General features: G+C 56.5%; 4 protein-coding genes across 6 annotated transcripts; 2 read left to right on the top strand and 2 right to left on the bottom strand.

Moving 5' to 3' along the window:
• The first annotated feature begins 335 nt into the window (after positions 1–335).
• Positions 336–6,842, top strand: CFAP157 (cilia and flagella associated protein 157). Of its 2 annotated transcripts, none has more exons than XM_049629093.1 (9): positions 336–562; positions 2,715–2,986; positions 3,722–3,875; positions 4,296–4,563; positions 4,971–5,101; positions 5,296–5,446; positions 5,825–5,991; positions 6,158–6,344; positions 6,635–6,842. In XM_049629093.1, exons 1-9 carry the CDS (start codon positions 390–392, stop codon positions 6,704–6,706), a joined length of 1,575 nt encoding a protein of 524 aa, XP_049485050.1. In that variant the 5' UTR covers positions 336–389; the 3' UTR covers positions 6,707–6,842. The 2 variants fall into 2 exon arrangements, with proteins under 2 accessions (XP_049485050.1, XP_049485060.1); XM_049629103.1 differs by having other exon boundaries at positions 357–562; positions 6,162–6,344.
• Positions 6,657–8,779, bottom strand: PTRH1 (peptidyl-tRNA hydrolase 1 homolog). Its single transcript, XM_049629133.1, has 5 exons — positions 8,359–8,779; positions 7,777–7,996; positions 7,414–7,513; positions 7,188–7,233; positions 6,657–7,084 (listed from the first exon to the last, which is right to left on the bottom strand). Exons 1-5 carry the CDS (start codon positions 8,452–8,454, stop codon positions 6,878–6,880), a joined length of 669 nt encoding a protein of 222 aa, XP_049485090.1. The 5' UTR covers positions 8,455–8,779; the 3' UTR covers positions 6,657–6,877.
• Positions 8,780–9,743: 964 nt separating this feature from the next.
• TTC16 (tetratricopeptide repeat domain 16) lies at positions 9,744–21,668 on the top strand. Its single transcript, XM_049629140.1, is given in 13 exon segments — positions 9,744–10,149; positions 10,152–10,260; positions 10,415–10,554; positions 11,532–11,632; positions 11,724–11,853; positions 13,972–14,186; positions 14,827–15,071; positions 15,435–15,576; positions 17,651–17,816; positions 18,349–18,495; positions 18,657–18,833; positions 20,263–20,350; positions 20,755–21,668. Coding segments are annotated over 13 exon segments (2,472 nt in total). The 5' UTR covers positions 9,744–9,975; the 3' UTR covers positions 21,393–21,668.
• On the bottom strand, positions 21,606–27,249 carry TOR2A (torsin family 2 member A). 2 transcript variants are annotated; one of them, XM_049629113.1, is made up of 5 exons: positions 25,162–27,249; positions 24,331–24,596; positions 23,388–23,563; positions 22,561–22,688; positions 21,606–22,386 (listed from the first exon to the last, which is right to left on the bottom strand). In XM_049629113.1, the coding sequence occupies exons 1-5, from the start codon at positions 25,310–25,312 to the stop codon at positions 22,142–22,144; spliced, it is 966 nt and encodes a 321-aa protein (XP_049485070.1). In that variant the 5' UTR covers positions 25,313–27,249; the 3' UTR covers positions 21,606–22,141. The 2 variants fall into 2 exon arrangements, with proteins under 2 accessions (XP_049485070.1, XP_049485077.1); XM_049629120.1 differs by lacking the exon at positions 22,561–22,688 and having other exon boundaries at positions 22,251–22,386.
• Between the last annotated feature and the right edge of the window lie 50 nt (positions 27,250–27,299).

Consider the following 27,299-nt stretch of genomic DNA (forward strand, 5'->3'; position numbering starts at 1 on the left):
TGTCTTCTTCTCGTTCTGGCGGGACTCTGGGGAAGTCCCCCTCTCTGATTGGCACAGTGAGGCAAGGCAGTGGTTTCTAGGGCTCACCCACTGTAACATTTCCACCCGGAGGAAGGAGAGGTCTCCCCAGAGTCCAAAAAAGTGCCCCAAGAGCCTGGCATCCTGATTTTTGAGATGCCATGATCTGGGACAACCCAGCCTACAGCCTCTGTCGGTGCTTGGCCTCGGAGGGGGAGGCTGGTTGGCTAGTGCCCAACCTTGCCAGGAAGAGGACAGGGTCCCTTTAAGATCTGCCTCACTCCCTGAGTTTGTTGCTATGTATGGGACCAACTTCCTTAGCAACCACCTGGCTTCTTAAAGGGGCCCTGGGGCAGTGGTTGCCACCAGCCATGGCTTCCAAAAAGAAGGCAACTAAGGGGACCAAGGAGCCCGAGGTCAAGAAGAAGAAAGGTGGCAAGAAGGATGCCAGCATGGCCAGCAAGACTGCGGAAACGCCTTTAGGCGAGGAGATGCGAGAATTCTACCACATCCAGATCCGAGACCTGGAGGACAGGCTGGCCCGGTGGGTAGGCAGTCAGGGTGGTCCTGTTGGGTCAGAAGCCCTGCTCAGAGCTGACCGCTGTGCAGGCTCGCTCCGGGGGTCCGAGGCCTGTGTTCTGGCCTCTAGACTCCAGCCTCACTTTCCTCCTAAGTAACACTGAGAGGCTTCACAATTTGACCTCACCCATCTCAGCTCCGAGTCCTGGGGTCCTAATGCTAAACTGGCAACCCTGCCCCAGGCAAGCACCGCTCGTGCCTGCCTCACTCCTGCACCATGGGATCACGTGCTTTATAAGAGGACAGACTTCAATCGGTGGGATGAATTGAAAATGGCAGCCCCCTGGCAGGTGGGCAGAATACACGTCCTTCCTCCCGCCACCTCTCCCACTCCCATGACGCCTGCGCTACCATTCCCTGCACTGTGTACACCACTGACATACCCACCTGCTGAGCCCAGGTGTTTTTTCACGCTGGGCCTCAGTTTCCCCAAATGTAAAGGAGGGTTGTCTCCCCAGGGCTGCATGACATAGATGGAACTGTGTGTGGGAAGGGTCTGTACCTCTTCTGAGACATGCTCACTTGCTTATTTTTCTTATTTTGAAACTACTTTCTTCCTAGTTACGATGCGCTAGCCCAGTCTCAGGGTGACCCTTAAAAGACAAACCCCTTTCTAATAAATAAATAAATAAATAAATAACCCCTTTCGTGACCGTCAGGCAGTTCTTCCCCAGATGACGTTGCAGATACTCACGGCCAACGTTGAGTCCTTCATGTGTCCTTCAACGTTGAGTCCCACAGGTGGGTCCTGTGCTGGCGCTTCACTGTGTCCTTGAAACAGTCCCAGGAGAGAGGTCCTGACCATCCCCATTGTACAGGCGGAGGGGCTGAGGCTCAGAGAGGGAAGTCACTCCCAGGAAGAGGAGGTGCCAGGATGGGAGCCCTGGCCCTCCTGACCTCCCTGTGCCAAACTGCTCCCTCCTCCACAAAGCAAGTCATTCGGCTCTGCACCCCCCAAGGCCCTGTAAGCAGCAGCCCTTCAGAAGATGTTGGTTGAACAGGGGCACCTGGGTGGCTATCAGTTGAGCGTCCGACTTCAGCTCAGGTCACGATCCCACAGTTCGTGACTTTGAACCCCAATCCGGCTTGCTGCTGGCAGCCCGTCAGTGCAGAGCCCACTTCAGATCCTCTGTCCCCCTCTCTCTGCCCCTCCCCCACTTGCGCTCTCCCAAAAATAAATATTAAAACAAAGATGTTGAATAAATAATGAAGTAAAGCAGCTTTCCAAACAACTTCTACAAATTATTCCACTGGAAACCAGTAAATCATTTATATAATACTCTCTAAAAATTCACGTTCCCCTCAAGCTGAGAAACCAGATGGAATGTATTTGGGAAAAATGCATTTGGAAGACAGTTGTCAAGTGCTTACTGTTTGCCGAGCCCCTTTGTCAGACCCCAAGAATACAGAAGTCCGAGGTCTGCCAAGTGGATAAGACACATATGACCTCAGGTCTTGACTAAACAAAGGCCCACTTAACAGGAGGGCACCAAAAAGAGGGTCACAAATGGGGCTTAGGTTCAAGAAGGCTCCACTGAGGAGGCCCACCAGGGTTCACCGGGCAGACGAGGGTAAGGAAGACAGCAGGTGCAAAGGTTTCGGGTCGCAAAGCATGGACGCGTTAGGGAGGGTGCAGAGCTGGCAGACTGCAACAGTAAACATTGTGGTTAAGAACCCTGACTTTGGGATCAGACTGATTTGGGTTCAAATTCCGATTTCACCACTTACTGACTAGGAGTTTCTTCAACCCTCTGAGCCTACATTTCCTCATCTGCAAAATGGGCATAATTATCATAGTACCCACTTCCTCACAGATTCAATGAATACACACCAGGTACCTACTACGTAGCATGCACTGTCCTAGGTGTTGGGGACACAGCTGTGAGTGTAACAAAGGCTCTGGCCTGGTGCTTCCATTCTGGTGATGTAATGGATGTAGAGCATTGAGCACAGGCATTGGCTACGGTGCAGATCAGGGGGCACGGTGGGAGATGAGGCTGGATTCCCACGTGAGGAACCTCGAATGCCCCCCTATGGGAAGACCCAGGGGAGCAGGCCCAGCTGCGCGGAGGCCTGGCTTGCTCACTCTCTAGACCTCTGCCCTGCACCCCCCTCAGGTACCAGCGGAAGTGGGATGAACAAGCCGTGCAGGAGAAGCTGTTCCGCCAGGAGTTTGAGCAGCTGGCCAACAACAAGAAGGAGATCGTGGCCTTCCTCAAGCGCACACTCAACCAGAAGGTGGATGAGATCACTGAACTCAACGAGCAGCTGCAAAGCCTGCAGCTGGCCAAGGAGGTAGAAAAGGACGCCTTTGAGGCACAGCTAGCCCAGGTGCGCCATGAGTTCCAGGAGACCAAGGACCAGCTCACCACGGAGAACATCATCCTTGGTGAGGAGGGGACTGGCAGGCGAGTCTGGGGCACACACCACGGGGGCAGGGAACCCAACGCTCTTGCTCTTCGGGCTCTAATCCCAGCTCTACCATTAACTCTGTGGCCTTAGGCAAGCACTTCTCCTAGACCTTCAGGTTTCTCAGCTGGGAAATGGGGATAATACGTCTACCTTGAGTAACAGCAGCTATGTGCTGCTTCCCACACATTACCTTCCGTAATTGTCCCAGCCATCGTCCGAGGCAGGAAATACTATCAACCCCCCCCCCCCCCCCCCCCCATCTGTAGGTGAGGAAGCACTTCAAGGAGTTGAAGTGTCTTGCCCAAGGTCACCCAGCTGGCGTATTTTTTTTTGGTTTTTGGCTTTTGGGTTTTTTTGAGGCTTAAGGACAGCAGTAGTGCCTGGCCCAGAGAAGTTGTTCAAGTTCAATGGCTGTTGTCACTGTCACTTTCCAGAAAATAGAGGTCAAGGGAGGCGTTTCCAAAGAGGCGAAACGTGAATGAGGCTTCATAAGATTAGTGGTGGGGAAGAGGCGGCGTTTCAGATGAAGACAATGAATAAGGGCAGGACAGAGCATAGAATCTCGTAGGGACAGGGGTCTGGCCTTACTGGATTGAGAAGCACAGGGAGGGCAGGAGGACTTGGAGGAAGTGGGGAGGGAGGGGCATCGCCCAAGGCCATCGCTGCCCTCCCAAGGCGGCCCCTCACCGGGCCGTGCCCTGCGGTGGGGCAGGGGGGAAGCTGGCGGCTTTGGAAGAGTTCCGGCTGCAGAAAGAGGAGCTCACAGAGAAGTTCACGACACTGGAAGACCAGCTACGGAAGCAGGAGAGTGACTACAAGGACTACGTGTACAACCTCGAGAAGAAGTCTGTGCTGGACAAGGACAGGTGGGCAGGTTGGGCGCTGAGGCCACGCCAAGCTCAGGCCTCTGAGCCTCAGCTTCGAACTGGGGGGACTGCACTAGCTCAGGGACTCCCCATCCTACTGCTCCTCAGAATCCTGGCTGGTGATGTTAGGAGGGGTGGAAAAAATAGATAAGCTCCCAGCTCTAGCCCTCACATGGGACTGGAGAATCCTCGGACTTCCTCTTGCCACTTTTCATGACTTAAGTTACATTTGTTTAATAGGTAATAATACATTGATATGGATCAAAATGCCAAAGGGTCTACAGGGGCTCTACCTGGAGCCCTGCCCCTTTTGGGAGATAGAGCATAGAGGCGGCCCTAAGCGCTCTGGGGAACCCCACACGGGAGGGCAATGCCTGTGCCCACTCCGCCTGATACCCCCTCGTTCCCACCCATGACTAGACTGAGGAAGGAGATCATCCAGCGCGTGAACCTGGTGGCCACTGAGTACCGAAAGGTGGCCACTAACCAGATGTGGGACACAACAAAGCGGGCCATCGTGGAGAACAACACGGTCACCCTGCAGCTGTCCAAGATATCCCGGCAAGGCGCACAGCTGCTACAGGAGAACGAACAGCTAAAGGGCACCCAAGAAGAGCTGTGCAAACAGCTGGATCTATTGGAGAACGCCCAGAAGGTCATGGCCAGGCATAGCAGAGGCCACCGTAAGGTGTGCCTGCCAGGACTTTGTCACAGGGCATTTGGTGCATAAAGCAGGCGGGAACCCCAGGGGTGCTGCTTCAGGGCAAACACAGCCTGGCAGGGTTGGGTCCCGGGCTGGAGCCAACTCATGAGGGAGGCAGCAGCAACGGGACAGGGTCCTTTGTGGGGGGTCCTGGGTGCTGGGCGCACCTCTGGTTTTTATTTATTTGGTCGAAAGCCCCCATAACTTGTTGAAGCGGGACCTGCCCCGGGCCACTGGGGGCTCTGCCCAGAGATGGTGCTGGGCCCCCAGTGCCTTGGCTGGCCTCTCTGTACAAGGGGGTGAGCTCTGGGGGAGTCTGGAGCTGGGGGAGGGGGGCAGGCTGAGGGCCCACAGAGGGGCCAGGGTATGGCCACCTGCCCCCGCACCCGCAGATCATCCTCATGCTGACCGAGAAGTGCCGCGAGCAGCAGCGGGGCACAGTGGAGGCCGAGCAGCTGCGCCTCCAGCTGAGCCAACTGGAGCAGGGCCTCGGGCAGCTGCAGCAGGACACACAGACGCTGAGGTGCGCTGCGGAGCGAGGGGGGCGGAGCTTGAGGCCATCCCCTTTGGGCCACCTGACTGGGCCGGCCGGTGACTTCCCCTTTCCCAAGGGGCATGGAGGCCTGGGGTTGGATGAGGGCTCCTGGGGGCTAGAGAGAAACCGCCGAGTGCAGGGAGTGCAGGGAGGGGGCTGACTCGTCCTGGTCCTGGGCCCAGGAGTCAGAGAGACCAGCTGAACCTGCAGCTGGAGAGGCAGCAGGCTGAGGCACAACAGCTACAGCGGGAGCTGACTGAAGAGCAGAAGGTTCGGGCAAATCTGGAGACAGCCCTGGCCCAGGCCACCTTCATCCTACAGGACGTTCTACAGGTGACAGAAAGTGGGTGAAAGGGGCGGGGGGAGTGAGCCAACGTCAGACACGCGATAACCAGGACACCCGGAGAAGGCTGGGCCAGGGCCAGAGCCCCCCCAACACCCACCCCGCTGCCTTTCCCCCCGAGAGACTCCTGGCAAGTCCTTTCCTGATTTCTGTACTTCAGAGATCCCTTGAAGGTCTCCAAGTTGCTGGAGTCCCTCTCTGAGGCCCTGGAAGGCCTTGTGCCTCAGGCTTCTCATTTGGAGAATGGGTATCCCACCACAGCCAGGGTAAACTTGGAGAAAAGGGGCTCTGGGGTGTTTCCCAGAGGTGGGTGTCGGGGTCACCATGAGCCTGATCTCCGCGGGCCCATCCCCACCCTCGACCGGCAGATGCAACCTGATGAGGAGGACAGCGACTCTGATGTCGTGTTCCAGCTGCAGCTCAAGGAGATGCTGCACCAAGTGCTGGCCGTGCTCAGCTCAGCCGTGGTCCTCAGCCCCCGGCTGGCTGTGCATCTCAATCAGGAGAGCCAGGCCCACAGCCCACCCAAGGGCCGGTGAGTGAGTGACCCTGTATGCCCTCAGAAGCAGCTGTGGCATTTGTTTGTCCAAGGGCTGTTCTCAGCTGACCCTGGGCCAGAACCCTGGCTTCCCAAAGCCTCTCTGAACCTCAGCGTCCTCAACTAGGAAACGCAGGTGGTGATGCCAGTCCTCTCTCCACAGCCAGCCTGGCACCCAGCCACCCAAGATGGGGTCTCTGCGTCAGCCGCCATCCAGCATCACACCCTACCAGCCAGGGGACCTGGGCCTGGTGCCTCGACGGGCCCACATCCCACCTAACCCCGAGGACCTCAGGCTGCTCTCGCACACCACCCGTGTGGGAACCTTCCGGGTACACAGCAGCCCTGAGGTAAGCGTGCCAGGGCCCCAGGCACGGCAAGATGGCGGCCAGCCCTGGGTACAGATCATACAGCTCTGCCACACTGCAGCCGCATGCAGCCCTCTAAGCCTCCATCTCCCCATCTGTAAAATGGGCCAAAGAAAAGGGTGGCAAGGCCTCACCGTGGGCTAAGGCACGCCCACGCATCACCTGGGAAGGGGGGCTTGCTAGACCCTGTCGGCCCCTCCTCCGCTGGCAGGGGAAGCGTGGGAATCCCCTGAGGAGGCCTCGGCTTCCACGCCGCATCTTTAATTTTACAGATTCACACCTCTGGTTCTCCGAAAAGGTTCAAAAAGTTTAGTCTTCCTGAAGTTTCTCTACTTTCCAAGTAAAACACAGAGAGAAGACCAGTCCCCATCCCAGAAGTGGACCATTGTGGCCATAGTCCCCTCTCTTTAATCTATAGGTGGCCTGGGGCAGCCCAGAGAAGAGGTCTATAAAAAGTGGATACCACAGGTTGGCACGGCACCTCTGTGAACCTGGCTGATGTGTGGGCGTGGTGGTTAGGGAGGCAGGAATTCACTGAGGTCAGGGCCTAACGAGGGCCGCTGGCTTCGTTCCCGGATGTGGTCCAGGAGCATGTCGGTGGCTCGCTCCAGCAACAGAGGCAGCAGTTCCTGCTCAGCGGCGGAGAAAGAGCCCAGCACATGGGCCTGCACTGTATCAGGGTGGGCGGGGCGCCCGATGCCTATCCGCAGCCTGGGCATTGCCTGTGGGGGAGCCAGAGGGGGACCCAGGGAGTTTTGATGCCCGGTGCGGGAGGCCCCCATGTTGGCCCACCAGACCCAGGGCAGGGCAAAGGGGCAGACTCACATGGGAGTTGAGACAGCTAATGCAGGAACGGACTCCGTTGTGGCCCCTTCAAGGGATACGGGAGGGACAATTAGTGCTTCCCTGGGTCAGCACCCTTCACCCCTCCCAGCCCAGGCTGGGGTCAGAGCACCCCTCTTCCCTGCCGAGACTGGGATCGGCACTCCTACCCCCACTCCAACTGGGAGGCTGTCCTCCCTAGCCCACCTTGACCTGCTCAGGGCCTCACCTGGCGCTTCCCCCCAGCTTCAGAGCCACTTTCCCCAGGGGCTTGTCCAGCTCATCATGCACCAGGTAGACCTCCTCAGCAGTCAGCCCAAACAGCTCCGCTTGGCACAGGGAAATGGTGGCCCTGGTTACTGCCCATCTGCCCAGAGGGCGTTGTCCCGACTCACGGCTCTCGTGAGGAGGGGCCGCAATTGACCCCATTTCACATATAAAGAAACTGAGATTCCCTTAAGTACCCGAGGCCAGAGGCAGCAATTGCAGCTCAACAGGCACCTGGAGGTGAAGAGATCTACCGCCGCCCCAGAACCCCTTCTCTGGCCCCTACGCCCTCCCGGCCGGCCCATCTCTGGTGCCCTTGACTCACCGGCCCGGGCCACGCTGCGCCCGCTGGCGTTCATGAGCCGCCGGGGCCGAAGCAGGACCAGCTGGGCATCCTCGAGCGAGGCCACGGCGAGGTCGGCCGCGCAGCGCCGGTCGCGCGCCCAGGTGTCCGCCACACCCAGACGCCGCGCCAGGTGCCCCAGCACCGCCAAGCCCACGCTGTGCCGCGTGCCGGGCAGTCCAGGGTTCCCGAGACCGGCCACCTGCGGGCGGCACCGGGGAAACTGAGGTGCGACATCTCTCGCCGCCCTCTGGCTTACAGCGCCCCCTGGGACCCAAACCGGAGAAAGGGAAACGGAAGGCAGGGTAGAGTGAGGAAGGGGGGCCAGAAACCCCGGAGACGCCAGAAGGCTGAGTGCCCCGGGAGCTGAGTGGGCAGAGCGCCTGGAGCAGGAGCAGAGTTCCTGGAAGCTTACAGCCCGTCAGAATACTGGCCCCATTTTCTAGATTAGATAACCGAGACAAGGAATTTGGGGGATGGTGTCTGGAGACAATGGCAGAACAGGAGCTAGCTAGGGCCCAGGAGCCCCTACGCCGCCGCGCCCCCGCCCCCGACGCCACTCACCAGCCACCGCTTCCCCGCGGGCCGGGGTTCCAAAGTGAGCACGCTCATGGCGCGACTCAACCACAGAGTAGCTCGCCGGCAGCCGTCTGGCCGCATGTAGCCCCCTTTCACGGTATAGGCCCCGCGCCCTGACGTCAGTCAGGCCTCGACCAATCGCAGTGGCCATCCGTCCCCAGCGTCCAATCCCCGGGCGGGCCACGGGCCGCCATGCTCCTAGGGAGCGGAAGTAGCGGGGCGACGGCTGAGCCCGAACCTCCACTCCTTCCGCGGCGCCGCGTCACAGTGTTCCTGTGGGTTTCTTGTGGACTTGCGAAACCCTTGCATGACCTCCGGATTGGGAGGAGGGAGGCTTGCTCTGGCCCCTGCTGTGGCCCTGCCTGGCTGCGGAAACCTGACAAGTCCTCTCCCTGACGTACCTCGGCCTCCCCCGCCCATAAGTTTGCTAACCTCTTCCTGGCTCTAACAACCCAGGGGCCCCGGAGGCGTGGCCAGAGGGGCGGAGCCTGTGGGCGTCCTGGAGATGGTGCCTAGCAACGTCAGGGGTGGGCCTCGGGAGGTCCTCCCGGAAGGGAATTCAAAACAAACCCCAGAGAGGTGCGTGAGAGGGTCGGGAGGGAAGAGACCAAGGCTGAGTTCTCAGGAAGGGTTTTAAGCACAGGAGAGGAGAGGCAGGATCAGTTGTGCAAGCCGCTGCATAGAGAACTGAGGGCTTGGGACCTGTGTCCGGTGGGGAGTTCGGAGAGGCGGTCGGAGCTGGTGACCGGACAGAGATGGCATCGACCCAGACGAGAGGATGAGAGAAGAGAAGGGATCTAAGAGATCTGAAGGAAGTGAGGCAGACAGGACCGGAGGTGGACTCCCCGAGGTGGGAAAGCCTGGGGCAGGAAGTGCTCAATTTGGCCTGCTGGGCATGAGCGTCCCACAGGATAACCAGAGGGGCTGCAGGACCTCCTGGGCCTGCAGCTTGGGGCGGGGCCTCTGCTGGACACATTAGGGTGTTGGGTGTCAGGAGATGGATCTGGAACTGAGGGGAACCAGGAGGAGAGCAGAGGGCAGTGTGTGTACGAGAACGCTGGCCCTTGACTTTGACCATAGGAGAGGGAGAGAAGCAGGACTGGAGAGAAAGTGGAACATCCCTAAGGGGAAGGGGGCTAGGAGCACCACCAGGACCCAAATTGTTCTGGAGGCCTCCTACCAGCTTCATTTCCAGCCCTCGTCCATCCTGTAAAACACCTGAGGAGAGTGTGTCAGTGGAGCAGAGGTCATCTCTGAGGCCTCCCACAACTTGCTGTCCCTTGGTTCTAGGATGCTCTGGAACTTGACCCGGCTCCCTCACAGCACATCTCAAAGCCATGGGTGAATCCAGTCCCAAAGGGACCCTACAGCGCATCTTTGGGACCAGCCAGGTGTTCCAGAACATCGATGATGTAAAGCCAAAGGCCACGGGATTAACAGTGCCCCTCAAAGTCAGGGAGTAGTGAGTGACTATCTTGTCCCAGGGTCCCAGGTTCCTACTCTGCACAGCCAGTGACATGCCCTACAGCTTTGGGTTGGTTACTCTCCCTCTCTGGGCTTCAGTGAACTCAACTGTGTAACAGGGCTCTCCCACACCAGCAGATGAAGATGGTGGCCTGGATGAGCTCCAGGAATGCCAGCCTCCTCTCCCTGGGTGTCTGTCTACCTGCCCAACCCTGTCTCTCCACCCAAGCCTCCCTCCTCCCAACCCACCTGCAGCTGCAGCTGTATGCCCTGGGCTGGCCAAAGTCAGGGCCAGCCCCTCTGCTTCCTGCCCCCCCCCCCCCCCCCCACAGCTATCACCAAGGCCAGCAGTGCTTGGAGAGAGAGGACTGGGAGATGGCCGTGCTGTACTTTTCCCGCGCCCTCCACCTGAACTCCCAGCTGGTGAGCGGTGGGCACGGGCAGTTGCTGACACGCACTTTGCCCTCACCGTTGAACCTGCCAGGCCCCTTCTCTCGGTCCCTTCTGGTAACTGAGCATCAGGCCTCAGCGGCCGGTGGGGAGGGGACACAGCCTGGGTCCTCTCTCCCTCAGGTAGACTTCTATGCTTTACGCGCCGAGGCCTACATCCAGCTCTGTGACTTCTCCTCGGCCGCCCTGAACCTGCGAAGGGCCTACTCCTTCCAGCCAGAAAACGCCAAATACCTGGAGCGGCTTACCTTCGTCCTTTACCTGCAGGTGCCTGGGGCTGCCGCAGGCCCACCCAGGGCGCCCGCCTCACACCCAAGCCTGTTGGCTCTCCCTTCGGCTGTGGGGGTTTTCGTTGCTCCAGGAACCAGCTCCGCCTCTCTAGGGACCTTCTTGTCCCATCTGTACCTGCTGCCCCTCTCATGGCCTCTCCCACCTCCAGAGCTGGGTAAAGTGTTTCGCAACATCGCCCAATGAGAGCTTTCTGCGACGATTACAGTGGTCTGATTACAATGATGACGTGGGACTGATGAGCCTTTGAGATACAGTGTGACAGGGGAACTAATTTTTTGGTTTTACTTAATTCATTAATTTAAATTTGTACAGCCACACGAGCTGGTGGCTACTGTACTGGGCCACATAAACCTAGCGTCTAGAGAGGCTCAGGCACTAAAAAGGTAAGAGCATTCCCCATTCACAGTTCAAGACAAAAGTATTAAGTCACAAAATACCAACAAAGTCCAAGACTTGCTGTTTCTCTCTGTTCCTGTTTCTGTATTGCTGTCCCTCTCTTTTGTAATGTTTATTTATTTTTGAGAGAGAGAGAGAGAGAGAGAGAGAGCATGAACAAGGAAGGGGCAGAGAGGGCGGGGGAGACAGAGAATCCCAAGCAGGCTCTGCATGGTCAGGGCAGAGCCTGATGCAGGCCTTGAACTCACACACCATGAGATCATGACCAGAGCCAAAGTCGGACCCTTAACCAACTGACGCTGAGCCACCCAGGTGCCCCTGTATTGTGTTTTTGTCAACTGTATAATTCTCTTGCTGTGTCTCCCTAGCTCTGTATCTCTTTCCATCTCTGTCACTGTCTCTCCATCTCTGTGTCTCTGTCCCCTGAATTTTCTCCTAGATCTGAAGGGCCGTGTCCCTGTCTCTTGTCTCTCTTCCCTCCTGCCCCAGTGGTGCCCCCTGCAACTGATAGGTACTGCTGGGTTTCAAGCAGGAGTGACTCCCCTCTGTGTCCCCAGGGCCAGTGCCTGCTCGAACAGCGTGCCTTCCTGGATGCCCTGAAAATCTTCTCACAAGCCTCTGCACTCCAGCCCGAGAAAGCCAGCTTCCGTTACCGATGGTGAGTGCCCGGCATGTGTCCTTGTTCCCCTGGCAGCCCCTTCCTGCCCCTCTCGCCCGGCGGACAGAGTGCCTCTGCCCCCTACCCTCAGCATGGCCTGTCTCCTGGCCCTCAAACGGCACCAGGACTGCCTCTTGCTCGTCACCAAGGAGGTGCAGCTTGGCACGACCAATGCCGACATCTACATCCTCCGGGCCAGGCTCTACAACTTCTTCCAGAAGGTAGAGCAGGGAGGGCAGGGCGAGGGTGGCCCTCCCCCTGCCTGGGTGCCCCCAGCATACCCTGCGATTACAGGAGGCCGCTAAGCTGTCCATGTGGTGGCGACACTGTCCTCTCCGGGCAGAGTCCCCAGCCGTCACTGACCACTCAGCATAGTTGTCCTGTTGTCACTCAGCTCTGGCTCTGTGCCAGGCCTGTGTCGGCCCTCAGAAACCCCAGGGTGAGAAACCTATGCCATCCCTGCCCTTATGGAACTCACAGCCCAGGGGAGACGTCCTTAAGCAGATAATTACACAAAGAATGATTTCATGAGTGTGGGGGCACCCAAGGATCCATTAGATAAGGCAGCCCTTCCTCCTCCCTTCCTTTGTCTCCTTATTTTTTTTTTTAAATGCTTATTTATTTTGAGAGGGAGAGAGAGCATGAGCAGGGGAAGGGCAGAATCCCAAGCAGGCTCCGCATAGGTGCAGAGCCTGACGTAGGGCTCGAACTCACATAATGTGAGATCGTGACCTGAGCTAAAACCAAGAGTCGGATGCTTAACCAACTGAGCCACCCAGGCACCCCCTTTCTCTCCTTATTTGCCTCAGTGAACATTTTAGGAGCCCTGCACTGGGCATGGGGCCAGACAGTATAGGGAACAGCTTGGGGGCAAGGGAGACTTGGGGTCACAAGAGAGGAGGGGACTGCAGGTATGAGAGGGCATCAGGCAGGGTCTTGTGAACTGAAGAGGACCCTGACTTTTTCCTGGAGAAGCAGGAGCCTCGAAGGGGAGCTCCCTGGGGCAGTGGGCTTTCAAAAGATCCTTTTGGCTGCCAGGTGGAGTTTGGGCTGGAGGGGCAGGTCGGGAGGCCGGGAGCCTGGGTGCCGTCCAGCTGGAGAGGAAGGTAGAAGGGAGGGTGGCCATGGGGGTGGCAGGAAAGGGGCAAGTCCCACAGTCCTTTGGAAGTCAGGAACAGAGACGGACGTGAGAGGGCTTGAGGGAAAGGGAAGGATCCAGAACAATGCCTGGTGTTCCTGCTTGGCCTGGTGCGTGGGAGTGAGAGAACTCGGGGGGATGAAGGAAGGGCTGGGTGGGTTCACCTCAGTCACCAGGTGGTGCATCCTGGGGGTAGCCGGAAACCTGAGCCTCTCCATGCTGGGGTCTGGGCTTCTGGGCCCCACAGTGACTCAGTGAGAGAGTCTCCTCCTGAGGCAGGAGACTCATAATTATTGTAATTATCAGTAATTGCCGACTGTGGGAGTTCAGCCCCTCCTGCCACCTCCACCTCTGTCATATGTACACACCTTCAAAGCACTTGACCCATATTTGTCTTTAAGACTCGAGGTAACCCCCTTTAGATACAACCCATTGTCCTCTTTTCACAGATGAGGAGCTGGGTCCAGAGGGCCTGTCCAAGGTCACACAGCCAGCTCTCATTGGTGCTGCCTTTGAACCCAAGCCCACCTGCTCCAAAGCCCTGTCCCTTGCCTCTGCCATCTTCCTCCTCCTGACTTCCACTCGCACCTGGTGTCCACACTGTTTGCTGTGCTCACCCTCCAACCAATTACCCTACAGGCCACATAATGCTTGCTAAAACTGTTTGTTGACTCACTGACAGATTTGCTTACCCAGTGGAAGGTATTTGCCTGGGGATGTTTTCTGTTTGTGCCCAGGTCTGTATCTGTTCCTTGCCAGAGCGGTCTTGGGCTTAAAGGTCAGGGGAGTTGGGGAAGGCATGTGCGTGGGAGGATAGGGAGGAAATGACAGTCACGGTCAGGAGGACACACCCTCCACCCACCTCGAGTGAGCTTTGAAGAAGTTCTCCAAGGAGGAGGCATCTGCAGCCCCATTCTACAGCAGAAACCACTCAGGCTGACCTGGCTCACCTGAGGTCACATCTGGAGAGGGACCAGCAGGGATGGGGCCTGGGATGGGATTTTCCCATAATGCTCCCTGCTTCCATCATGAGGCCAAAAACAAAAGGCGGAATAGCAATGCGGGGGCACTGAGGATGGGGGACACGGTGCCTTCCTGCCCAGAGAAAGGCCCCTATAGGCCTGAAGGTGTGCTTTCACCACGGGACGGGTCGGAGCTCGGCTGAGCCTGCGGCCCTGATGCCATCGTTGGCCCCCTGCAGCCCAGCCTCTGCTATCGAGACCTGCACAGAGCCTTGCTGTTGGACCCCAAGCACCCACAGGCCAAGGTGCTGCTCAAGATGATGGTGGACCAAGCCCAGCAGGCTCGCCAAGATGCCGGGATCCTAGCCGTGCAGGGCAAGCTTCATTACGCTCTGCAGCGCATCAACTGTGCCATCGAGAACAACCCTCTGGATCCAGGCCTCTTTCTTTTCCGGTACTGTGTGGGGAGGTGCCCATCTTGGATCGTGCTGTGTGGACTCAGGAGAGGCCTTGATCCTCCCCAGGCCTCAGTTTCCCCATGTAGCCTCTAATAATCTTTCCCTACAACCCATTAGGGTCAAAGCTGGGGAGAAGGTTGTAGCTGCTCTCGCCCTTAGAGGAGGGGCAGGCAGCCGCCTCAGTTAACCTGGGAATTCTGGCCCCCCAGGCCTGCTGAGCATCCATGCTGGCAGGCTCAGCCCAGCTCAGTGGACAGGCTTGGGTTTGAATCTTCCCCCCGCCCAGGACTCAGTACACGATTTGGGGCCGTTTAAGTTCCTTGAACCTAGGTTTGTGCATATAAACAGTGGGGTAAAACATCCACCCCACGTACAAAAAGGCCTTTTGCATAGAGGTTGGCGTGCACCTGCTTCCCAAAAATAAAGGTGGAAGCTATTTTTGAGTAAAACGAAACTACCAGTGACCAGCAGGTTATCCAAGTGGTAACCCAGAGCCCGCCCCACATCTAAGCTAGTGGCCGAGGACGGGGGCCCTCACGCCACCTCCCCCCGTCAAGATGGTCCAGAGTGGCCAACAGTCTGGCTGGCTACCCCGGTTGGTGGGGGTGCCTTGGCCCTCATGCCCCTCCCCCACAGGGGCATCATGTACCGCCGCCTCTGGGAGTTTGACGCGGCTGTGGAGGACATCCTGAAGGCGCTGGACATGATGAGCGAGCGCCAGGAGGACATCGCGCAGCAGGCGCAGCGGCAGCTGCTGCTGGCCTACAACGACTTCGCGGTGCACTGCTACATGCAGGGTGCCTACCAGGAGGGGGTGCTGCTGCTCAACAAAGCCCTCAGGGACGAGCAGCAGGAGAAAGGCCTGTACATCAACCGCGGGGGTGAGCGCGGGCTGCCCCTGCCCCTCGAAGTCCGGGCTGGGCACTTGAGGCCCCCGAAGGAGGGAGGACGGGAGGACGGAGAGAGCCTCAGTGCCCTGGGGACACACTTTGGGAAGTGCTGCCTTAGACAAGGGCTACAGTCTATTCATACTGCTGAGAATCAGGCTACTGGTAAAAGGTGCCCCGAGGCAAGGCAAACCACGGCAGGCACCCTCCACCACCGGCAGGTGCCCTCCGCCGCCCACGGGAGTTCGTAGCCACCAGTCTCAGGATCCCCTGGGGGTGGGGAAGCGGGGCTGGGGCTCCTGGGCACTGGGCTTGAGGACCCACTCAGCCCCCTGTCCCCGGGTCCCTGGGCCCCAGATTGTTTCTTTCAGCTGGGCAACCTGACCTTTGCGGAGGCGGACTACCAGCAGGCGCTGGCACTGAGCCCACAGGACGAGGGTGCCAACATCCGCATGGGCCTGCTGCAGGAGAAGATGGGCTTCTGCGAGCATAGGAGCAGGTGCGTGACTTGTGGGCGGGGCCCCGTGGCGCTGGGGGGCGGGGCATGGCTCGAGGCCGCCTGCTGGGACCCTGGGTCGAGATCCTCTGCTCTCCCAGGCAAGTTTTTGTGAAAAATTAGTCACTTTTTTCAGAATATTGTTACGGTAATTGCACTTTTTATAAAATATCTCCAGTGTTCCGTGTGGGGCTTAAACTCAGGAACTGTGAGATCACCATCTGATCACCATCAGAGCCCTAACGGACTGAGCCACCCAGGCGCCCCTCCTATGTATATATTAACAATTAGTACCATTTTACAAAATGAAATAATGTTAAACTGTGTTTTGACTTCCGATCTTATTATATATGCGACTATATCATTCTTCTTTATTATTTGCATGGTATTCCATTCTATGGAAGTACCACAATTCATTTCTTTAGACACCTTTCTACTGATGAATATTTGGGCTGTTTTCTGGGATTTTTTTGTTTGTTTGTTTTTGTTTTTGTTTTTTTTATACATAACGTAATGAGCACCCAAGATATACATTTTCATGCATTATACTAGGAATGCCACAGTTAGATTGCTGGAAGCCAAATTGTTGTGTTAAAGGGTGTGAACATTTAACATTTTAAAACAGTATCTTGGGACACCTGGGTGGGTCAAGTCAGTTGAGTGTCCAACTCTTGATTTCAGCTCAGGTCTTGATCTCAACGGTTTGTGAGATTGAGCCCCACCTCCTTGGCTCCATGCTGATAGTGCAGAGGCTACTTGGGATTCTCTCTCTCTCCCTCTCTGTGCCCCTCCCCACTAGCGCTGCCTCTCCCTTTCAAAAGAAATAAACTTAAAAAAAAACAAAGAAAACCATAATATCCAGTTGTTCTCCACAAATAGTAAGCCGCTGTAAACTTCCCCCAGGAAAGGAGTCTTCGTTTTCCCAAATCTCCTTAGTGCCAGGTGTTAAGACTCTTTTCTTTTCTTTTCTTTTTTTTTTTAAGACTATTTTCAACTCTGCTAATGCAGTAGGCAAAGAAACACTCTCGAGTTCATTTATGTTGCAAGTTTAAATGGCTAGTGCACTGCTTCACCTTTTGTGCGTGTTCATCATTATGGCTGGTCCCAACCAGATTTTTTTTTTTAATGATAAATTGCTCTTTAAAACTTTTTGTTGTTGTTACAGAGTTCTTTGTAGGCTGGGAAAATTATCGTCTGCCTCTGTGGGAAAATATATTTCTCCTATTTATTAGCGTTCCTTTGTGGTGGTTTTGCTACTCGGTAACTTGGGATTAAATCGTAGTCAAATTAATTTTCTCCTTTTTAGCTCTTGGGTTTGTGACATTCTCAGAAAGGTCTTCCTTACTCATAGATATTAAAAACATTCACTTAGAGGGGTGCCAGGGTGGCTCAGTCAGTTAAGTGTCTGATTTGATTTTGGCTCAGGTCTTTTTTTTTTTTTTAATGTTATTTATCTTTGAGTGAGAGAGAGAGACAGAGAGAGACAGAGAGAGACAGAGACGGAGCATGAGCAGGGGAGGGGCAAAGAGAGAGGGAGACACAGAATCTGAAGCAGGCTCCAGGCTCTGAGCTGTCAGCACAGAACCCAACGTGGGGCTTGAACTCGTGACCCGCGAGATCATGACCTGAGCTGAAGTCGGATGCCCAACCAGCTGAGCCACCCAGGCACCCCTGGCCTCAGATCTTGATCTTACGGTTCTCGAGATGGAGCCCCACGTTGGGATCTGTGCTGACAGGCTGATAGCAAGGAGTCTGCTTGGGATTCTCTCTCTCTCTCTCTCTCTCTCTCTCTCTCTCTGCCCCTCCCCTCCCCCCCACTTTCTCCCCCTCCCTCTCTCTCAAAATAAATAAGCTTTATTTAAAAAAAAAAACATTCACTTACATTGGGGTCTTATACCAGCATTTAAGTGTTGGGGCCATTAAGAGTGTTAGTGTTAGAAGAGCAGAGGAGCATGGTGGAGTTGGGGGAGCAGAGACCAGCCTGATTTTCCCCAGACTCCCCAATGGGGCCCAGCAATTGCTATTTCCCTCCAGAGGGCCCAGCTCACAGCAGCCTGTGACCCCCTGTGTCCTGCAGGCAGTTCCATAAGGCAGAGAGCCACTTCTCAGTGGCCATCCAGCACAACCCCCGGAAGGCCCAGTACTACCTGCACCGTGCCAGGAGCCGGCAGCTCCTGCAGAACATTCTGGGGGCCCGCCTGGATGTTGCCACCGTCCTGCTCCTCAACCCCAAACAACCTAAGGTGGGTTCCTGCTGGGCCAGGAGGGCGGGCTCCAGAATCAATACCCACTGTTGCTTAAAGATACCCCCTGTTCCCAGCAGTCTGGTTTCCTAGAAAATCTAACAGTGGCCAATGCCAAGCACTTACAGTGTGCCAGGTCCTGTTCTAGCCACTTCAACTCGCATTGCCGTTTCCCCTCTTCAGTACCCCATGAGACAGGTAACATTATTATCACCCCCAATTTGCAGGTGAAGAGGGTAGGGTTGGTTCAGAGAGGTCAGTTCCCTTGCCCCAGGGCACACACTTAGAGGCCAACCCCCCACAGGCTGGCTCCAGCACCTGCAGTTGGCTGGCCAGGTCGGGGTCAATGTGCTCTCTTCCAGTAGGCCTCCTCACAGGCTCCTCCCAGTTCTGGAGCAAGAAGGTCTGGCCCTCTAAAAACCGCAATTTGTAAACGCTTCCCACGTCAGCTCTGAGAAGGGCTCTGCAAGGGCAGGGCAGCGCCACACCCTTCGCCCCCTGCCCTGGCCCACACCCGGCTCTTTCCTGGCAGCTGCTCCCACTGATGACCAATCTCTTCCCGGGCATGTCGGTGGAGGAGGTGCTCGGCAGCCAGGCGGCCCACCTGGCCAGGTTGCAGCTGGATCGGGTGTCAGAGAGCAGCCCGCAGGCTGGCATCCCTCAAGGCATCGTGGGGCAAGTTCCTCAAGTGGGGACCTAGGGCCAGGAGCGGGAAATGGCCGGGGGTCAAGACTCCTCCTACCCCACTGCCTCCTCAGGCCATTCTCCAGCCCCCGGGGCTGGTGGGCTGAGTCTGGCGGGGGCTTACCCAGGGCTCTGGGGCCATGGCTTGGCAGGCAGCTCAGGGAGCGGGAGCGAGAGCGCCACAAGGCACGGGCCCTGCAGCTCAGGTGGAAGCAGGAACAGCCTTCGGCCGAGACCTCTGAAGAGCTCAAGGCCACCACCCCCCAGACCCTGGAGGAAAAGCCAGAAGGTCCAAAGGAAGAAGCTGAGGCCCCCAAGAAGGAGGAAAAACAGGTGAGTGTGCCACATGCCGGGGCCTAGGGCCCTGGAGGTCTGGGGGAGCGTACCCCAAGCCAGGGCTGAGGGATGCAGATTGGCTGGAGGCTGGCATCCGGGTCTGGCTCTGCCGCCACTCAGCTGTGTGACTCGGGCTGGGGACATTCTGCTCTGAGACGGGGATGGTACCAGTAAGGGGTACACCCCTGAGGAAGGGCACACGAGGATGTGGGCCCCTCACAAGGAGGCCTTGCCACACTTGGCCACACTCACCTTCATAACTTCTGTGTGTGCTGGCTGTGCCAGGATTTTCTTAATTCTGCAATCCAGTTCAAAAAACTTTTTTATTGAATGTAATGTAAATAGAGAAAAGTACACAAATCCTAAGGGAGCGAGCTGATGAATTTTCACAAACTGAATACACCCACGACACCATTATCTTTTGAAAGACCACATTCCCAGGCCCCCTGCCAGGTCCCTCCCCTAGCCCAGTGTACCCCCAAGGCTGTCCTGACTGCTGACATCACAAATGAACGTGTCTGTTCACGCCCGTGGACAGATACAGTGTGCCCGCTTGTCTGACTCCTTTCACTAAGCTTGTTGGTGAGATGCATCTAAGCTGACCGCTCATTCTCATCGCTGTAGAGAATTCCATCCTGTGGAAGCCCCACGATTTGTCCGCTCCACTGCTGATGCGAGTACACTTGTGTTCAGAGGAAACGTTACGAATGAGTAAACGGACCACGAGCATCCCTTTGCCATAAACGGCAACAGCCAGCGCTAGTTTTTTAGCTCACGCTGCAACACACAAATGCAGAACTTTGATTTGTGTGCCCTCCGAAGTCATCGTGAGCTCCCTCCCTCGGGGCGAGGTAGAGCTAGCGCCTGCCCGTCCTCACTTCCATTCCCCTCAGCCTGCAGGCGTGAGTGGGTCGGAGGGGTCCAGCAGCCACACGCCTGGCTGTGGCGTCCTGCAGGCCCGGATTCAAGCCCCGCCTCTCTGCTTTCTTAGCTGCGTGTCCCGGGCAGGCTGCTGCGGCACCCGTAGCCTGGGTTTCTGGGCCATGAGAGGGTAGTTCCCTCCCAGATATGTGGGAGGATGAAATGGGAGAGGCATGTAAAGTGTAAAAACATTCCTCCATTCTTCACTAGCTGTTCCCCAGGGCACAGCACTTCACCGTTTACAGAAGCCTGTCCCACACTTGAACTCATTTGCCTTTTGAAACTGAGGCCCAAGCAGCTGCCCAAACACTCCCTTTCTCAGAGTGCCATGCCAGTCTGGTCTGCCCACTCCCCTTCCTGGCCAGTCTTAGCCTGTCCGTGTCCCCCACCCAGCCCCAACTGGGGACCCTTGAGGAGCTCTAAGCTGCTGGTCTTCCTTCCAGAGCTGTGCCACTGGCCCACGGCCTCCCACAGCCGGTGACTGCCTTGCCTGTCTCTGCCCTAGGAGGAGAAGCCGAAGGCCGCAGCCAGCAAGGTGAGGTCCCTGTCCAACAGCTACCTCAGCCAGACCTCTTCAGGCTGCATCTTCGGCTGTAAGTCCCCAGCGCTCCTGCCAGCCCTGAATATACCAAAGCGGCAGAGTGGGCCAAGGTCAGGGGTCGGAGACTCTCTGGCCCGTAGATGCTTCTGGGCTCTGCTTCTTACAGCTGTGTGACTCTAAAGCAGGAGTAAGGATCCTCGCTTTGCAAGGGGTGTGGTGAACCCTCAGTGAGGGCTGCACGAGGGGGGTCCTCACCGTCTCCCGCTTATCCTACAGCCCTGGCCCGCCTGCAGGGCTTGGGTTGCCGAGGAGGGCTGGGCTGGTGTCGTCTGGCAGACCTTCCCCTTGGCCACGCAAGGCCTGTGGGGCATAGGCAAGGGTGAGACGGACACCTCCTTTTCCTGGAGCTGTCTGCGAAGGGCAGCCTGACAGGTACCCTTGGCACATCCTTCCCAGTCAGGACCCTGTCCACCTCAGAGACAGAGATGTCCACTACCTGCCAGGAATACAAGAGCACCTCGGGCACTGCTGTGACATCCTCAATCTCCTCACTGCTGAAGACTCAATCCTCAGACCTGTTGGAGAACGGGGAAGACCTAAAATTGAGCCACAGCCCCAGAGAAAACGAGGCCGCCCGGGGCCAGAGCCGGAGGCCCAGCCAGACCGCGGCCGCCCAAGGCCAGAGCCGGAGGCCCAGCAAGATGAAGGCCGCCCAGGGCCAGGGCCAGAGGCCCAGCAAGACGGAGGCTGCCCAGGGCCAGAGCTGTAGTTCCAGCGAGACAGAGGCCACACGATGCGCACAACGAAAGCCTAACAAAACCAAGGCCGCTAGGGGCCCGAGGCAGAGGTTCAGAAAGACCAAGGTTGCCCATGGCCATAGCTGGGGACCCAGTAAGGCTGCCACCCAGGGCCAGTGCTGGGGACTGATCCGAAGTCCCAGCAAGACCAAGGATTTCTATGATCCAAGTTGGAGCCCCAGCAGCACCGAGGCCACTCAGGGCCAATGCCAGAAGCCCAGCAAGACTGATGCTGCCCAGAGTTCGAGCCAGAGCACGAGCCCAGGTTCCAGCAAGACTGAAGTAACCAGGGCCTGAGCCTAAGTCTCAGAAAACCCCAGCCAGAAAAATCAAGGCTGGCCAGGACTCCAGCCCTAGCAGTTACATTGTTCTCTGAAGGGACCATTCAGCCCCTCACTTCTTGCTGGGTATGGAAGAGATTCTAACCCCCTCCCGCCATACACACACGCTCACCGGCACTCAGCAAAATAGCCTCCTTCCAGAGCAATTAGATACCTCAGCCAACATTCCTCTGGTCCCATGGCTAAGTTTATTGTATTTGTTCTCTTATAAAATTAAAAACTTTAAAAACTAGGCCCAAGTGGCAGCTTGTGTCCATCTGTTCATGGAGACTGAGAAGTCTCAGCTTGGCTTTACGATACTGGGACATAGGGTATGGAATGGAGGATTGAGAATATGGTGCCAGACCAAGGGGCCAAGAGTAAGACTGAAGAGGGAGGGAGCAGCCATGAGCCACAGTCCCTGAGTTACAATTCACATTTTAAGAAGGCTCAAGCTGGAGGGCAAGGTCAAGGCTCACTGAAGTTCTGGGGTCACCAGTGGTTTCCCTAGGGAAGGAAGCAAAGGCCAAGATGCCCTGAGAGCAGTTAAGAGGCCAGGGCCTGCCCTGGCCCCCTGGCCCATGGCCTGGCCAACATGCCTCCTCATCTTCACTTTGGACTCTGGGTCTCACTCTCCAGGAGGCTCAGGAAAAGAGTCCCTACTGAAGAGGCCCCAGGGCTCTCCTGCACAGCCTGGCCAGGAGGGCAAGGGTGCCATCTAGAGAGTCAGAGGAAGAAGGCAATCCTGGAAGCCACAGTTTTGCAGCCATTGGAGGAAAAGAGCTGCTCGTCCTCAGGGAAGAAGGTGGTGCTGTCCAGCACAGCCTGGACGACCTCATCCCTTGGCTCCAGGCCCAGCTGGGCCAGCTCGTTGAGCACGCAGTGCCGCACATGGTGCCGCTGCAGTGGGAGGAAAGGCACCAGGACGTCTAGGAGATGCTCTTCCATGATGCCTGAGCGCCAGAAGCCATCTGCAGGAAGGGACAATGGGGGAAGGGTCTACGTTGGGCTCAGGGACAGCCCCGGAGCGCCAAAGTGTGGGCTGAGAAGTACCAGGTCGGTGGGCAAAGCATCAGACCCAGCCCTGGGTGAAGCCCCAACCTGCTGAAGTTACCCCAGGGGGGGGCGTCCTGAGCTGAACTCACGGTGCGGGTTGTCCAGCACAGCCTGGGAGATGACCAGTTCCAGTTCCTGTAGGCGGATCTCCTCACGGTCCCGGCGGCCGCGCCACGCCTCCAGTGCCACCTGGTTGATCTGCTCACCACCAGTGTTGCTGAAACCATGGGGGACGCAGGCCACGGCTCAGGAGGGGCAGGATGGCCCCTGCTTCCCACGTGCCACCTAACACAACCTGAGCCTGGGGACCCAGCTCAGTACCAGCAGGAGCCAAAAAACACACTGAAAACACAGCACAGGCACCACTTCCCCTCTCCGGCGCCTGTGTCTACAACCGTGACCCCTGGAAATTCACCTATATGTGCCACGCACTTTAGAGTTTACAAAACACTTTTGGGTCCCTTAACTGACTTTCCCTCCCCCCGGCCTCTAGGAGGACAGTGAGGCATTGATATTGGCCCTGCTGTGCAGAAAAGGAGATGGGAGTTCAGAGAGGTGAAGTGATTTGCCCAAGGAAACATAGCTAGGACTCTTAGAGGTGGGACTAGAATTCCAGTCCTGTTTTTCCCAGGTCTGTGTCCTCCTGGCCACAAAAGAGGGAAGCCCCTTAACCTAGCAGGCTTCCACAAACAAACAGTGAAGATCCCAAAGACTGAGCCTGGAATGGGCTTTGAAAATGTCAAAATGTGAATAACAGTGTCACAGTGAGAGTGTAAGGGGCTTTGGAAAAGTCCAACTGGGCCTGGGGGTGGGAGGAGGAAAGGTATTCTGCTATGGGACCGCAGGCCAAGACTGGATAGCTGAGACCTTGGACAGGTGTCCCCGTCCAAGGGTCCTGCTGCAGAGCTGGACCCACCTGATGAAGATGAAGATGGCTTTTCGATAGTTGGTCCCGAACACAACCCAGGAGGAGCCCAGGAAAGGTCGCAGGACCTCCATCAGGCCTGGGGCCAGCTTGTCCATCTCGTCAAAGAGGAAGAGGGAGCGGCTGCAGGCAGTGAGGTTCCCCTGGACCCAGCTCTTAAGATCCTTCTGCAGGGGAGAGGCAGGAATCTGAGGGAGATGCTCCTCTAACCCCAGACTTCTTCCCAAGGCCAAAACTAATCCTCTTCCCAGGAGGGTATGGTCTCCCAGAAAAAACTAATCCTTTCATGGGGCTGCGGGCAAAACTGTGGCCCTGAGAAGCGAGAGACTTATTCAAGCTCACAGAGCAAGTCAGCAGGCTCACAGAGACTCAAACCCAGGCCTTACGTCAGCCTGATCAGGCCTCATTCTCCGATACTTCCTACTTTCCATAAAAGGGGAAGGTTCCTTTATGCCCCCTGAACCTGCCCAGTAATATTGACAGCTGAAACAGATCAGCCTGCAAAGTACCTTGCAATCAACAACAATAATAGTAGTAAGAGCGACTATTTACTGAATGCTTCCTCTGAGCCTCAAATTGGGACTATGCTTTGCAGAATGAAGATAACGCAGGCTGTCTGGCAAAGGTAAGTGCTCAATAAATAATACCTGCAACTATATGATCCCGTGTCCCTGGCAACAACTTTGGCAGGAAGGTACCATTACTGCCCCTCCCCCCCCCCTCCCCTGCCAGGATTTAAAGCAAGAACTCCCTGCCAGGTAGAATGGCACCATCTCAAGCTCTGGTCATGATGGGTCCTGAGGGCTGGGGCTCCAACTGGCTGTGTGGCTTGGAGCAAGTGACTCTCCCTCTCTGGACTGAGGATTCATTCACTCCCTAGGGTCTGGCACCCCAACATGCAGGTGAATGGTGGCCCAGGATGCCACCAGCCTACCTTGTAGCGCTCCACGTGGCCGGGGTGGGGGAAGTGGATGACGGGGGAAAAGTGGTGTACATGAGGGCTGCGGAGACCACCCCGGAAAAGGTAGCGCGCCAGCAGGGAGCTGACATAGGACTTGCCAGTGCCTGTCCAGCCATGCAGGGAGAGGACCAGTGGCTTGGTGGGAGCTGGGTCCTGCACGAAGGCCTTCAGTGCCTTCACCACCAGCGCCTTGGCCAAGTGCTGGCCGGCAAGGTGCTGGGCCAGGTCACACTCCAGACCTAGGGCCACAAGAAGAGCAGAATCAGAGCTGAGGACACACACAAGCTTGTCACGGAAGGGGGTGGGGAGGAGTCCTATCTGGAAACCCGGTCGAGGGTTCCCTGCGTTCCGGGACATTTTTACGTTCCCTTTCTGTAGAAAGGGAGTGGGGCCCTTGGGGTCTCCGGCTACAGCAGCCACCCTGAGACCCGACTCAGCTCAGCTCCAAGTGGGTGTGAGCTGTCAGCAGGGTTGGCCCAAGGCTCCTGACCACGCCCGAGGCAGGCTTCTCCCCTGTGGAAGCCCAATCTTCCCCCCCAAGGCCCTGCTGTCAAATGCCTCTCTCCATCCTGGCAGGGCTCTCCCTGGACCCCAAAAAGGCTTCCTCAAACCTACGCCCCAAGTCCGGAGCTCCAGGCTCTCAGTCCCGCAACGCCGGGCCCACTTCCGGCCCCAGCCATCCGGAAGTCCGAGTGTCCCGGCCCTCGGTTCTACCCTCCAGGTCTGGCCCTGGCGCAACCCTTGGGTGCAAAGGCTCCCCGGTCCGCCGGCCCCCCCCCCCCCCCCGCTCCTGCGGCTCCTCACCTTGGAAGTCAGGCTGGAAGTCACATTCGCAGAAGGTGCCGAAGTGGCAATGCAGCGAAGTCAGGTCCCAGGCGGCGGCCGCGGCCGAGACCAACCCCAGCAACCCGAGGAGCGAGCCCCAGGGCCGGCAGCCGCGTGTCGCAGCCGCCATACGGGTGAGGCCGGAGCCGGGTCTGGGCCAACCGCCCCTCCCTAGAACCACAATTCCCGGCGTGCATCATTCCGTGGCAGCCACTGTCCGTAGACTACAACTCCCGGCTCCCCTCTGAAAGGCCCGCGCCGCCGTCCGGCAGCAGAACCGCAAGGTAGCCTCTAGGGGGAGCCCGCGAACCGTCCAATCCAGGACGGCGGGCCACGTTTCCATGGCCACGGTAACTAGGAGACCATAATCGTGCCCGAAAGAATAATAAAGGTTTATGCCACAAAGGGTGACGTAACAATTGTAGCAAAAACTTGTGCGGCACCTTAAAACTTGCAAAGAGCCCTTTCCGTGCTCTTTTTTTCTTTTACACGATAAAAGAGCGCTCAGTAATATAGCTTTTGGTGAGCACCTACTACGTGCCATTAGTGTTAGGTGCCTTATAGATCATAACAGTGCCTGTCAGGAAGAGAAATAGTGATATTTGGGGGCGCCTGGGTGGCTCAGTGGGTTAAGCGTCGGAATCTTGATTTTGGCTCAGGTCATGATCTCACAGTGCGGACCCTACTTAGGATTCTCCTCTCTCTGTCCCTCCACCTCTCTCTCTCTCTCTCTCTTTCTCTCTCACTCTATTTCTCTCTCTCTCTTTCTCTCTCAAAATAAATAAACTTAAAATAAGAGATGGTGATATTTCAATGAGATACAGGCAAAGTGTTTTGCCTCAGTAATCGATAAATGATTATTGACAATCTATTATGTATGAAACATGGCAATCCCCTACCTAGCAGCTACTGTGCCCTAAGTGCTTGAACATCAATCCTGAGGAACTGATCTTGTTATTGTCCGCATTTCATTGAGGAGGAAATTGGGATCCAAGGGATTAAGCCTCTTGTCCAAGGCCACCCAAGTCAAGCTGCTGCCAAAGATCTAATGCACTATGTTAGCCAGCCTCTCTTGTTCAAAGGATTTAGAAGGCAAAGGACCTCAGAAGTTTTGTATTCAGTGAACAGGCTCCACAGGTGTCCAGCCTGGCCAGGAATCGTTTTGATCCATATTGCCTACCTCCCCTATCCATGGAATCAAAACAACTGCTTTTAGGGCCCTTCTTAGAGATTCCCTCCCCAGCTACCCTACTCGTGTGCACATGCACACACACACACACACACACACACATGTACACACACACACACACACACACACACACATGTACACACACAAAGCCTTCTGGGGCCACTTCAAAGAAGTCCAGGTCAGGACACCCAGGTTCCAGCCTTCCTCATTCTGCTGCAGTGACCCAGGGGGAGTACCTTCTATCTCCAGTTCTCAATTTTCCAGAGGGAATTGGAATCCGAAATTTCAAAAAGCCCGGGTGCCTAGGTGGCTCGGTCATTGAGCATCTGACTTCAGCTCCGGCTAAGGGCATGATCTCAGAGTTTCTGAGTTCGAGTACCATATCAGGCAAGCACGAGCGGGTGAGCCCCGCCTCTCTCTCTCTCTCTCTCTCTCTCTCTCTCTTTCTGTCTCTCTCCCTCTCCCTCTCTCTCGGTCCGTTGTGGGATTCTCTCTCTCTGATCCTTGCTCACTTGCACTTTCTCTCTAAAAAAGAAAAAAAAGCACCCTTCCACCCCAAACATCTGAAACGCTTGGTAGTGCTTTTGTGGGAAACTTAGCTGGGCTTCCCCTTAGTAGGGGCTGCCCAGGATTTCTCCCACTGGTTGGAATTAGCCATGTATCTCCACCACTGGTCTGTGAGCTCCTCCAGGACTGGGACTGGGTTTTATTTATATTTGGGGCTCGAACCCACGAACCACGAGATCATGACCTGAGGTGAAATCAAGAGTCTGACACTCAACCAAATGAGCCACCCAGGCGCCCCTGGGACTGGATTTTAGTATTGGCTGTAACTCTGGCTCCTGGTAGAATCTGAAATGTCCAAGGGGCTATTTACCGTTGAATCACTTTTTCCCCTTTTCATCTGAGAAAAGATGCTTCCTTCCAC

Source organism: Panthera uncia, chromosome D4 (genome assembly GCF_023721935.1).
Source record: "Panthera uncia isolate 11264 chromosome D4, Puncia_PCG_1.0, whole genome shotgun sequence".
In the NCBI taxonomy this organism is placed as follows: domain Eukaryota; kingdom Metazoa; phylum Chordata; class Mammalia; order Carnivora; family Felidae; genus Panthera; species Panthera uncia.

Bases quoted from the DNA above. Each gene is read 5' to 3' on its own strand.
- CFAP157 (XM_049629103.1), top strand. From the start codon at position 390: ATGGCTTCCAAAAAGAAGGCAACTAAGGGGACCAAGGAGCCCGAGGTC. The intron at 5,992-6,161 runs GTGAGTGAGTGA...CTCCACAGCCAG, and splicing joins CACAGCCCACCCAAGGGCCG to CCTGGCACCCAGCCACCCAA. The intron at 6,345-6,634 runs GTAAGCGTGCCA...TTAATTTTACAG, and splicing joins GGGTACACAGCAGCCCTGAG to ATTCACACCTCTGGTTCTCC.
- PTRH1 (XM_049629133.1), bottom strand. From the start codon at position 8,454: ATGCGGCCAGACGGCTGCCGGCGAGCTACTCTGTGGTTGAGTCGCGCC. The intron at 7,234-7,413 runs GTGAGGCCCTGA...TATCCCTTGAAG, and splicing joins AAGCTGGGGGGAAGCGCCAG to GGGCCACAACGGAGTCCGTT. The intron at 7,085-7,187 runs GTGAGTCTGCCC...GCTCCCCCACAG, and splicing joins TTAGCTGTCTCAACTCCCAT to GCAATGCCCAGGCTGCGGAT.
- TOR2A (XM_049629113.1), bottom strand. From the start codon at position 25,312: ATGGCGGCTGCGACACGCGGCTGCCGGCCCTGGGGCTCGCTCCTCGGG. The intron at 24,597-25,161 runs GTGAGGAGCCGC...TTGTGGCCCTAG, and splicing joins CTTCCAGCCTGACTTCCAAG to GTCTGGAGTGTGACCTGGCC. The intron at 23,564-24,330 runs GTAGGCTGGTGG...TCTCCCCTGCAG, and splicing joins GCCACGTGGAGCGCTACAAG to AAGGATCTTAAGAGCTGGGT.